This window comes from Natrix helvetica (genome assembly GCF_964273705.1).
Source record: "Natrix helvetica genome assembly, chromosome: 2".
In the NCBI taxonomy this organism is placed as follows: Eukaryota; Metazoa; Chordata; class Lepidosauria; order Squamata; family Natricidae; genus Natrix; species Natrix helvetica.
Window position 1 is genome coordinate 274,512,475 of NC_138552.1, and position 12,615 is coordinate 274,525,089.

The 12,615-nt window shown below is 45.3% G+C and overlaps 1 protein-coding gene across 1 annotated transcript; it reads right to left on the minus strand.

The window, feature by feature from the left end:
• Nucleotides 1–201: 201 nt before the first annotated feature.
• Nucleotides 202–6,054, minus strand: CHCHD2 (coiled-coil-helix-coiled-coil-helix domain containing 2). Its single transcript, XM_081944774.1, has 4 exons — nt 5,844–6,054; nt 1,861–2,098; nt 1,251–1,404; nt 202–476 (listed from the first exon to the last, which is right to left on the minus strand). Exons 1-4 carry the CDS (start codon nt 5,891–5,893, stop codon nt 466–468), a joined length of 453 nt encoding a protein of 150 aa, XP_081800900.1. The 5' UTR covers nt 5,894–6,054; the 3' UTR covers nt 202–465.
• Nucleotides 6,055–12,615: the final 6,561 nt, after the last annotated feature.

The window sequence follows — 12,615 nt, forward strand, 5'->3', positions numbered from 1 at the left end:
TCCCCATATTGCAAAATGTGGATTGAGTCCAATTGTCCAGGAAAAATGTCAGTAGATGTTGCATCTTATAATATTTTGTTTTCTTAACAATAAATTAAGAGAACAAATTCTTAACTGTTACAGATAAAGTAATGCATCCCATGCCTCCAGTGTTTCCAGAGATCATTATTTATCAAAGACTGACAGGCAATTTAAAACCTCTTTTCCAGTTTAATAATGTTTTATTCTGAGGATCATACACAATTACAATCTGAAATAACACAAGTGAAATAATCCTAAAATTGGATGATCATTCTACTTTCCCAATCACAAGAAGTTATTGCCACAAATCTTCATGCTTCATGCTTTCTTGTCAGATGGAAAACTGATTACAAAGACATGTCGGAGAGCTTTTAGATGTTAAAAGAAAATTTTACTGGCGATCTATCTCAGTGATGGAGGTAGATTTGATCCTCCAGAGTTTAATTAAGATAAACCTGTGGATTTGAAGGAAAAAATAAAACATATAAGTATCAACAAACAAAAAGAATGCACTGCGGGATCCAGAAAATCACATTTACTGTAAGTTCCCTGACCTTTCCCCACCACATTTAAGTAGTATAAAAGCCACTTCCCATTTTTCCTCCACTTTTTACCCCAATACAATATTAATTCTTTCATCAGAATCCTAAAATGAGCTATTAGAAGTGGGCTGCTGAATACTAAATTCCACCTGAAGATTTTTACTATAGACTTCCCCAGATTGTGCATTCATGTGACTTACTACCTTGATCAAACACAGATATGACTTTACTTTAATGCATTATGTACTTGCATTTCATCAGGATACAATGAGGTCAACTGATAGCCAATACTAGACCACTACCAATAACTGGGTATCTTCAAAATGCCCCTTATCATAAAGCTTAGATTATGCACTATGTCAGGAATGTCTGACAAAGCTGGAATTAACCGCTTGCCAGAAGGCACACAAAAAATGAAAACCTTATGTTTTCAAGATAAACTGGCATGCAATTATAGAAAATGTTTTAAATTGTCATCCTAAATGGAATAGTAGAATTCAATTATCACTGTAAATAAGCAGTGTTTAATGTTCTGTATGAATTAAGTTAAAAAGATTAAATGTTTTCCCTACATTGTAACGATCACTCTCAAAAATCCTCCAGCAATGATTCATAACAATCCTCTTTCTCATGATTCGAAAAAAAACCTGCTTCCAATTTCCAAAGGAAGCCACAGAAGCTACATACCATTTGCAAATCGGCATTGCTTCAGCACCTCGCTGAACCCTTCACATAGCTTCAGATCAGCCTGGTTCTGAGCACACTCCAAGAACTGCTTCATCTCATACTGGCAAGGCGTGTATTGGGACTGCTGCATAGCAGGCTGGGCTGGCTGAGACTCCTAAAGAGGAAATGCAAGCAATGAGGCTGACAATTGGAAGAGAGAGAACAACAGATCCTGATAAGAAAGTCCAACCAGGACCTCTTCTTGTACAAACTGCAAAAATGGGGCAAATTCACATACACAAATTGTGGGATTCCATAATTTGTGGAATTCTCAGCCCTGCTGACAATTTCATATAACTCCTTTCCTAATCAGCAGGCTTTATCCTCCAATTTCTTCAAATAAATATCTCAAGCATTCAATAATATTTAATACAATTATGCTAATAACAGCAGCAGCCTGAAAGAGATAATTGATGTTTTGTCTTGTGGAACACTATGAAATGTACTCTTCAAACAAGTGTAACACTTCATGTTAAAACATCATTTTTAAAGGCACCACATGTCTTCCCCTTTTTGGGTCACGATCTTATTTAACAAGTATACATTTCAGAAAAAGAATAATATATTTTACCTGGTAAGTGATGTCAGGTCTTGCAGCTTCAGAGCTTCCACCCCCAAAGCCGCCAGTCATGGCATGTCCTAGAGTATGGCCCACAGCAGAACCTACAGCGACACCTGCAGCTGTGGTAGCCATCTGGGCCATCAGGCCAGGCTGCTTGGGGGCAGGAGAACCCACTGCTGAAGCAGGGGCTGGAGCTGGGACAGAAGCACGCGCAGCCATGGGTGGAGCTGATCGCATTGGTGCACGGCTATGAAAAGAAAGGGAGAAAACAATTAAAATTCACATACTATACAATTCCAAATGCAAGCTTCTTTCATCTTTGAAGATTACTGAAGATACCTCTCTGCAGTATCTCTTGTATATAGGTAGGTAGAGAGAGAGAGGTAGGTAGATATTTCCAGGTGCATTTATCCATGTGCTGGACAAAGAAATCACTGACAATCTGCAGCACCTAAGACTTTGTTTTTGCTGGCACAGGACTTGATCAATCTAATTCTCATCAATCACTTTAACTAAAGAGCTTTCCGAAAGGGAAAAAAAAAGGTTTTGCACTCTGCAAACCTCCCAAAAACGGCTCGTTTTTTCACAAAAACGGGCCCACCCCCCCAAAAAAGCATGAATAGCCTTGGGGTGTGTGTGTGTGTGTTGCAGAGTGCTCCTCTGTTTTTTTGTCAAAACAATTGCATGCATAGCCTTATGGAAGCTTACAGAGTACTGCTGGGGGCTGGGGGACAAAAAATGGCCCATTTTCTGCTCATTTCTTCCCTCCCCAGCCCCCAGGAGCTCTCTGAAAGCCTCCATAAAGGTATGCATGGCCATATTGGTGAAGGGGCGGGGCTTTGGGAGGCAAAAAATGCTGTATTCGATGTATAAGACGCACCCAGATTTTCAGCCTCTTATACTCAAAAAATACGGTATTTTTCCCTTCAGCAACCACCTTGTGAGGTAAACTGAGCTGGGAAAGGTCATGTTTCAGAACATACAGTCTGAAAGGACAAGATGAAGCACATTTGTATTCACATGCTTTCTGAGAACACAGAGCCAGTATAGAAAATTTGGGGACAATACAATGAAATTCCAGTTGAAATTGGGAATTATTTTCTGAGTGCCAGCCACATTCTCACAGACTTTATCAACAGATAAGTAAATAATTGAGGAATCAGATAATACCCGCTGTATCTTCTTGGTGTCTTGCACCATTACAACATATAAGAGACTATGAAGCACTATAAGCAGGAATATTTATGTCTGTTTTGTTGATGCTTTGGCTTCTCCTTCTCTCAAGAAGCCTGAGCAGATAAAAATTAAACTTCAATATAACGTGTTACCATTACCCTTATATTCAGATGAATCTACTTGTATCAGTCATAAAATGTGCCTGTCACCTGGAGCACATGTTTTCAGACATGCTGTCTGAACCATCCTATGGCACACTAATATAGTAAAGGGGACACATTTTTCATAGGTAAGATGAGGACCTCTTCTTCACAGAATAAGATTAGAGTTGGCTCGCTGGAAGAATCTGATTTTCTTCTTGTCAAAGAAAAGGAACATTGATTTTCCCTACTGTAACGTTTAACTGAACTGTCAACATAACAAATTACAAAGCTGTGACTCTGCTAGATAAGTTAAATATTCACATACAGCTTATCTAATCTACACTGCCCAGAAAACAGAAAAACACAGCTATGGTGATCTTCGGCAAAACTAGCTGACAGTCATTTTGTCTGTCTTTTAAAAGTTGTTTAATGAGATAAAAAACCATGATAGAAAATGAAACCTACATTTAACAGGTCCACACACAAATCCCTCTGAATCATATACAGAAAGTAGGAAGATGCAATTTAAGGTACAATGTATATTACAATTTACAATTGCATTTTTATAATTTGCATTTACAATTGTGTCTTTTATAAAACATGGAACTGCTGCTTTTGAACTAAATTATGACATTTGACACATCTAATCAACGCAGGAAAAACCATGCTTCTCCAGGATAAACCTACAGTCAGTAAGACTTTAGATAACTAGAATGTTTAAGCATAAATTATATCTGTACAGTTTTGGATATCGTATCTCTGAAAGGATATCAATGGATTAGAAGAGGTTTAGAGGAAGGTAACAAAAATTAAATGGGGATTTGAGATCATGTTCTCTAGGGTCAGGCAGATGTTCACTCTGGAGCACAGATGACTGACAGGCGACATATCAATGGTTAGTTACATAAAAAGGCTGCTATAAAGACAGTGAAGAAGTCTTTTCTATATGACAGAAACTAGGACAAAAATATTGGATTTAAGCTGTGACTATCTTGATACTGTTTAAACATCAAGAAAAAGCATTTTGATGGTAAGTTCTGTACAATGCTAGAAGAATCTACTCGTGGAATTTATGGGATGTTGATCTAGCCAGCAACTCAAGGGTAATTGGTTTTTCTATGCATTGCAGCAGGCTGGACTAGATTATCTTTCCGGTATCTTCCAATTCAATGTCCATGTTTTAAACTTTTTAAATGCTTTTAGGCTGAATGATTTGAACCTTCATTTACATGTTGTTTTTCATTTTGGGGAGAACCTCCCCTGTAGTCTGTATGGCAAGATTTGGTTCTTTCCAACCTTTGCCTACCCAAAAATTTCATTTTGACTGAAGAAGTTAGTTGGATGAGTAACAAAACGTTACTTACTTTTAATAAACTTTGATCCAGTTGCCATGATTTAACCTTTTTAGATACTTTTGACCTAGATGATTGAGTCTTTATTTCCATATTCCAATTCCATTCTATACACATCCATGGTATTATCTTGCAGCTCACCTCTTCCTTTTAACTGTGCCTCGAGTTTTTGTTTTTTGTTCCTTTCACTCCTTTTGACCAACTATTCCTATTGCATACCATGGTACGCAATCAAATAAATTGACTCCACTTTCAGCCCTCAAACCTCAATTCAGTAAATGTGAGTCAACCAACCCTCCCCCCATTGTTTGCTATGTGGCAGCACTGAAGTTCATGAAAAAGAGGCATGTTTGTTGCCTTGAACTACATGAGAGAGCCAGTTTGGTGTAGTGATGACTGTGCTTGGGTAGAAACCAGAAACCTGCGAGTTCTAGGCCTTCCATAGACCTAAAAGCCGCCTGGCTGACTTTGGGCCAGTCTCTCTCTCAGCCAAGTCCACCTCTCAGGGTTGGGGAAAATATGAGACATCAGCATATGCATTTTAGAAAGAAATTTAATAATAAACTATGTTTGCTATCTTAAATTATATATAACAACAACAGTGATACCTATTGTCATTGAGGCACTTGGTACCATGCCCAAGAATTTTATAAAAGACATCAAGAAATTGTAGCTTCCTGAAATAACACCAGCGGAACTGCAAAAAACTGCTACTCGGAGCATCTGGTTGATACCTAGGACGCTGGCACCAACCCATATCAACCATTAGCACCAGTCAATGTTATTTGTGTCATGTTTTTGAATGTTCAGTTGACTGAGTTTCATGTTAATGGTTGATACCTAGTATGCTGGCAGCAACCCATATCAACCATTAGCACTAAGCAATGGTATTTGTGATACGTTTTTGAATGTTCAGTTTCATGTTTAATGACTAAAGCATAATAATAATAACAATCTAAAAAATTTAAAACTCTCCCTCGTGCAATCGGCATTTTCCTTTTTTAAATTCTGCTCGCCACGTTCTCTTTCCTCTGCCTCTCTTACGAGCCCAACCTCCAAGGACGCTCCTCCCAGCCCTCTCAAAGCGGCCGCCTCATCTGCTCTACCTGACGAGCCGCCGCCGCTCCGGGTCACGTGGCCCCTCAGCCGTGATAAGGCAAATGACAGCCTGCGTCCCCTCCTTTACAAGGAATTCCCATCCGAAATCCACCCCCTCCCCTCGGGGGGGGGTGTCACCCCATTCCCTCGGCTGCCCTCCAGTCGTGTCCGGATTTTTCAAGGCCGGATTCCGTCCCCCTTGACTGCATGCTACCTCCTTTACCTGGCGGGTGGCGCCATCCGGGACGTTCGGCTTCGGCTTCCCCTCGGCATGATTGATTCACGGACGAATGCTCAACTTTACTTCCCCCGCAGCAGCTTCTCCTCCTGGTCGACAGCAGTTGCTTCCCTTTTCCCCTCACCGAGACGCCCTCCGCGTTTTGCGATGTTTCTTTTTCCACTTCCGCCCCAAATTACCACTTCCTCCAGGCCCAAGGTCACCGATGCCGCTTCGACTCACAGGGCATGCGCGATGACGTCACCGGCCTCGCGGCGGAAGGGATTCGAGTTTGTGGGAAAGCGGTGCTTGGATCACGTGATCTAATGGGGCGGGCCCCCGAAAATGACGCCAAGGAAATCTGAATAGGAGGCCCAGGGCGCCTCTTCGTTTCTTTTAGGCTTAGACCGCTCAGAAGCCCTTTTAACAGTATATAACAGAATAACGGAAGGCACCTTGGAGGGGCTCTAAAGCAGGTATCTCCAATCTTGGCAACTTTTAAGACTTGTGGACTTCAACTCCCAGAATTCCTCAGCCAGCTTTGCTGTTGAAGTCCACAAGTCGTAAAATTGCCAAGGTTGGAGACCCCTGCTCTAGACTTCTTGCCGGGACGGACGGGACAACCTGCCACGCCCCCCCCCCCTTCCTAGGTGTTCTTCACATGCACCAGACTTAAGCGATAGCTGCAATTTAGTATTTAACTTTTAGCATATTTGGAGAGCCTCAACAGAGAGAAGGCTGCAGATGTTTTAGTCAGGATGCTGCTGCAGCCTTTCTTCCTCCCCCTCCTTGCTCGCCCAGTATTGTAGACATACACCGGAATGAATACCATACTATACTATACGTACAGGTAGTCCTTGACTAACAAACCATTTGTTTAGTGGCCATTGAAAATTACAACAGCACTGAAAAAATGTGACCTATGGCCATTTTTCATGGTTACAACCTTTGCAGCATTCCCATGGTCATGTGATCAAAATGTAGATGCTTGACAACTGGTTTATATTTATGATCATTGCTGTGTCCCAAGTTCATGCGATCACCTTTTGCGACTGTAGAAAGTTATCACCTAGCCCTCTCGCAGAAAAATGAAATATCCTAGGAAATATTGAAAAGGCAGAATATTTCCCTGGATGTGAAAAGGAAGAAACATGTTTTAAAGACAGAATAGCTCCCTGCAGCTTCCTGCAGCCACCCCCTTTGTCAATGGGCTATTAAGATGCCCAAGCCAGTCCCTTTACATAATAAAGAGTTCTCCCCTTCAACTCCAGGGTGAAGGGATTAAGGCATGATTAGCCTTCACTCACTCACCACATGGCATCTGATAACTCAATCAAACCTGGATTCAAAACACAACCTAGAGTTGCCCCTGCATGTCCCCATGGGAGTCTTCCAACCAATCAGAATGCAAGCTCAAGATCAAAGGCCAGAGAGGGCATAAAACCAGGGTCTCAGCATCTCAGCCCTTCTCTTCTTCTCCACCATCATTGAAGCATGTGATCACCTTTTCTGTTCAGGACTCAAGCCATATGGTCCTGTCCACCATTAAACCATCTTTCCAAGCAGCCTCCATGTCTCCAGTGTCTTTTTCCTCACTTGGAGCCGAACCCAGAAGGACATTTCTTTCAACACGACCTTATAACAAGCAAAGTTAATGGGGAAGCCACTTTCTCTTAACAACTACTGTTGGATCTGGGCAACGAGAGAACAGACTGCGGACACGAAGTGACTTAACAGCTCTTTATTAGTAGTAGTAGTGATCCAGCTTGCTCTGTGGCCGGAGGGTTCCCCTTTTATAGTACTCGGGTACGCCTCTCGACCAATCAGAGCGATACCTGTTTCCCGCTGTAGCAGCGGACCAGAGAGGAGACTTCCTCCGATATATGTTAATATCTAACACCCCTCCCCTCCTAGACGGAACGTTGCGGTTAGTAACATAGTCTTTTAGGTATGTTGGAGTTTGCCTTACTCGGGAGGAGCGTCGCAGTTCGGGTTGGTTAGAAGTGGTTGCAGGATCGGATGCTTTTTCTGCTTCGCGTTCGGGGGTTTTTGTGCCTTCGTTGCTAGGGCGTTCCGGAGTTTGCTCGGCTACGATGCTTGGGGGTTGCTCTGCTTCGTGCTCGATCTCTTGTTCAGACCTGGGCTCGCTGGTGTCGTCGTTCTCTGCGTTGGGGCTCTCGAGTGGCCGACTTTGCGTTGGTAGGTAGCTCTCGTCCTCGGTTCGAAGGTCTGAGTGTGCTAGGCGATCCCGAAGTTGATCGATGTGCCTTTTCCAGTTCCGCCTATCTTCCAGTTCCAATAGATACGATCGTGGACCCGTGATGCCAATGACTTTTGCCGGCATCCACAATGTCCCCCCTGCATAGTTGTGGGCGTATACTGAATCCCCTATGCTAAAACTCCGAATTTTGCTTGTAGAGCCTGGGGGAGCTGTGGCAGAGTAATTTGGGTGAAAACGGTCCAGGTGAGACCGTAGACGGCGGCCCATGAGTAGTTCAGCGGGGCTCCTACCCGTCGTTGCGCTGGGGGTAATGTGTTGGATCAATAGGTAATGGTCAATGCGTGTTTGCCAATCACCTGGACCCATCCTAGCGAGGGCCTCTTTTGCGAATCGCACCATTCTCTCCGCCTGTCCATTTGATGCCGGATGGAATGGCGCGACGAGGGCATGCCGAATTCCCTGACCTGCTAGATATGTTTCAAATTGCATGGCCGTGAACTGGGGCCCGTTATCGGAGACCAGGAGGTCGGGCAGGCCATGAGTGGCGAAAAGTCGCCATAGAACCTTAATGACTGCCTCTGCCGTGGTTGAAGTCATTAGGACTACTTCTAGCCATTTCGAGTATGCATCCACAACTATAAGGAAGGTCTGACCTTGGAATGGCCCTGCAAAGTTGATGTGTATTCGCGACCAGGGTGCTTTAGGCTTCTCCCATTCTGTGGCGGGCGCTTCCGGGGGTGCTGGTCTCGATTCCTGGCATGGGTCGCAAATGGCCACCCATTCCTCTATTTCTTTGTCCATGTTTGGCCACCAAACGTAACTTCTTGCTAACGCCTTCATCCTAACAATCCCCGGATGACCAACATGTAAAGCATCTAATACATTCCTACGCAAAGCATACGGAATAACAACTCGATCCCCCCACAATAAACAACCTTGTAACACTGAGAGTTCATCCCGTTTTGACCAAAACACTTTGAATTCCGGGCCCACGTTTCCCTTCGGCCACCCCCTCCAAACCCAAGTTTGAACTTGCTTTATTAAACTGTCCTTAGTAGAGAACCTTGCAACATCGTAGGAAGAAACCGGTCCTGAGTCCAAACAATCAATGAGTAGCACCGGTACTTCGGGAGTGGGGTCTGGCAAAAGGTCCGGTAGTGGGCAACGGCTGAGTGCGTCTGTGTGTCCTAGAGTGGAGCCCAGTCGATGAATTAATTTGTATGAGTACGCAGCCAGGAAAACAGTCCACCTGGTCATGCGAGGAGAAAGGGAGACTGGAGTGGGGCGGTTTCCCGCCAAAAGTCCCAACAGCGGTTTGTGATCTGTAATCAGTTCAAAATCGCGGCCGTAGAGGTATTCGTGGAAATGTTTTACTCCAGCTACAGCAGCTAGCGCTTCCCTGTCCATCTGGCTGTAATTCCTCTCGGCCGATGAAAGAGTCCTGGAGTAGAAGGCAATGGGTGCTTCTTTTCCGTCGGGCATCCGGTGGCTGAGGACTGCGCCGACTCCAAAAGGTGATGCGTCGCAGGTCAATACCAGCGGTAGTGTCTGGCTGTATTGGACTAACAGTGAGTCAGTGGTGAGCAGGCGCTTTACTCCGGCAAAAGCTGCAGCTTCGGATCGTCCCCATTTCCATGGTGTGTTCCTCTGGAGTAGACGGTGTAGTGGCTCAGCAACGGTCGCTTTCTGTCTCAGAAAAACGCTATAGAAGTTAAGTAGTCCGAGGAAGGCCTGCAACTCGGTCTGATTCCGTGGTGTGGGGGCGTCCTGGATCGCCTTAATTTTCTTTGAAGTGGGGTGTATTCCCTGACCATCGATTCTATAACCCAGGAATTCTACGCTAGGCACGTTAATTTGGCATTTTTCCTTTTTGAGGCGGAGACCCTTTTCTCTGATTCTGGCCAAAACAGTTCTGACTCTTTTATCTAATTGCTCCTCGTTTGCCGCAGACACCAAGATGTCGTCAAAATAGGGGACGACTCCCGGTATCCCTTGCAAAAGTCGTTCCATGACGCTCTGGAACAATCCCGGAGCAATACTCACACCGAATTGTAGCCGGTTGCATTTGAATGCTCCTCTATGCGTCACTATAGTTTGGGCCTCCGCTGTGGCGCTATCCACGGGCAGCTGCTGGTAAGCTTGTGCCATGTCTAATTTAGCAAATATCTTTCCTGGCCCCAAAGAGTGCAATAAGTGCTGTACTACAGGCACAGGATATGCGCTTTGTTGTAGCGCAACATTAATTGTGCATTTATAGTCCGCGCAGATGCGAACTGATCCGTCTGGTTTGACTGGGGTCACGATGGGCGTTTCCCAGCACGCGTGATCCACCGGCTCAAGGATTCCTTGCTCCACTAACTTATCTATTTCCTTATCTATTTTTGGGCGGAGTGCAAAAGGCACCCGTCTAGGTTTAAGTCGGATTGGCGCCACTTTGGGGTCTAAATTGAATGAAATCGGTTTACCCACATACTTACCCAGACCGGGGCTGAACACATCTTCGAACTCCTTAAAAATCCGCTCAGCGCTGCTGTTTTCCACGGCGTTGATTCCGGTGACTTCTAGCCCCAAGGATTCAAACCAATCCAGTCCTAGGAGGTTTTGTAATGGTGCGCTGGCGATGGTCACGGGCAGCTGGGCTACGATGTCCTTGAAGCGGATCTGGAACGTGCCTTGGCCTACGATGGGGACTCGGTTCCCCTGGTAGTCTTGTAGCAGGATGTCTGGAACGCGTAGTTGGCTCTTTTTGAGGCTAGGGATAGCCTGTTTTATGGATGCCTATGAAATGATCGTCAGGGACGATCCTGTGTCAACTTCCAGCTCGCAAGGTGAGCCCTCCAAGAGGACTGTGACTTTCAGCTTTTTTGGCCGCTTGGTGCGGACCTGACTTATTGTGGTGAGATATGTTCGCAACTCCTCTCTCTGGGTCAACTCTATCTCAGCATCTGAATCCTGAAAATACTCTCGTTGAGCGTCTTGATAGAACGCTCTTTCAGCTCTTTGTGTGTGATCTCTCTGGGGATACGCTCGCTCAGCTCTTTGGGAATTTTCTCTCTGGGTAAACACTTGTGGATTTCTCTCTGGGCGCCCTTTATGATTTCGCCAAGCCCCTGGGTTGGGCTTCTGTTGGCGGTATATGGGTGGTTGCCTTGAGGCAGGGGCTTCGCTCCGGCACACTTGTGCGATGTGCCCCAGTTTGTCGCAGTGCGAACAAACAACGTTCCTGAACCGACAGGTAGACCGGGGGTGATTCCCTCCGCAGCTTGCGCAGGGCGGCAACCGGGATCCGGGTCTCCCCCCAGGTCTCACGTGACTGCTCCGCATCAGGTGACTTTCCTCGAGCTCGGGATCCCCAAAATCTGGAATGGTGTCCTCGTAGTGGACTCTGGTGTGTCTTGGCGCTGGCTGGCCTGTGTTGAATCCACGTTGAATGGTCTCTGCTGATCTGTCTGCTGCTTCTGAAGCTCTTGCCTCGTCGAGTACAATCTGTAGGCTCAAATTGGTTTTGGCTAATAGCCGTTTTTGTAGGGAAATGTCTCTCAGCCCGCTAACGAGTCGATCCATAATCTGCTCTTCCAGGTCTCTGAATCCACAATGTGTGGCTGCTTTTCGTAGGGCTGCAACGTACTGGTTGATAGATTCTCCCGCCTTCTGGTTCCTCGTGTTGAATGCTTGGCGGCAAACATGGCGGGAAGGTTTTGGCGCGTAATGAGTCTGTAGAGCCTGTTGCAACGCTGCCCATGATACTGCCTGTATTGGAGTAGGCGTGGTGAGGTCTCTGGCCGTGTTGAAGACTTCTTTTCCGCAGTAGCCGAGGAAGATGTTCTTCTTCCGGGCGTCAGTGATCCCCGTGTATTCGTTCGCTTCGAGAAAACACTTGAAACGAATCATGAAGGCTTCCCATTTGTCGTTCTCTGGGTCGTATGGAGCGGCGGGAGTGTGCATCGCCATCTTCTCTCGTTTGAATTTGCCGCGCTGTGGTGACCTGAGATGGCTGCCGGAATTTCTGCCGAATTCCTAGGCTGGATCGAATCCGGAGATTCTGGAGGTAGCGTTCTTCGTCCTATCTGTCTCTCAATCCCATCCTCGTCGCCAATGTTGGATCTGGGCAACGAGAGAACAGACTGCGGACACGAAGTGACTTAACAGCTCTTTATTAGTAGTAGTAGTGATCCAGCTTGCTCTGTGGCCGGAGGGTTCCCCTTTTATAGTACTCGGGTACGCCTCTCGACCAATCAGAGCGATACCTGTTTCCCGCTGTAGCAGCGGACCAGAGAGGAGACTTCCTCCGATATATGTTAATATCTAACAACTACGTTACTAACTTTGTACCTGTAGTGATTCACTTAACTGTGGCAAGAAAGGTCATAAAATGGAGCAAAACTCACTTAAAAATGTCTTAGCAACCGAAATTTTGGGCTCAATCATGGTCATAAGTTGAGGACTACTTGTAGTTTTGACCGCCTCTTCTTTCTCTCGTTACCTACCTGTGCTACCTGGAATTTTAGGCTTTATTATTAGCTTTTTACTAATTCTAAAGGAGGCATGGATGCCATG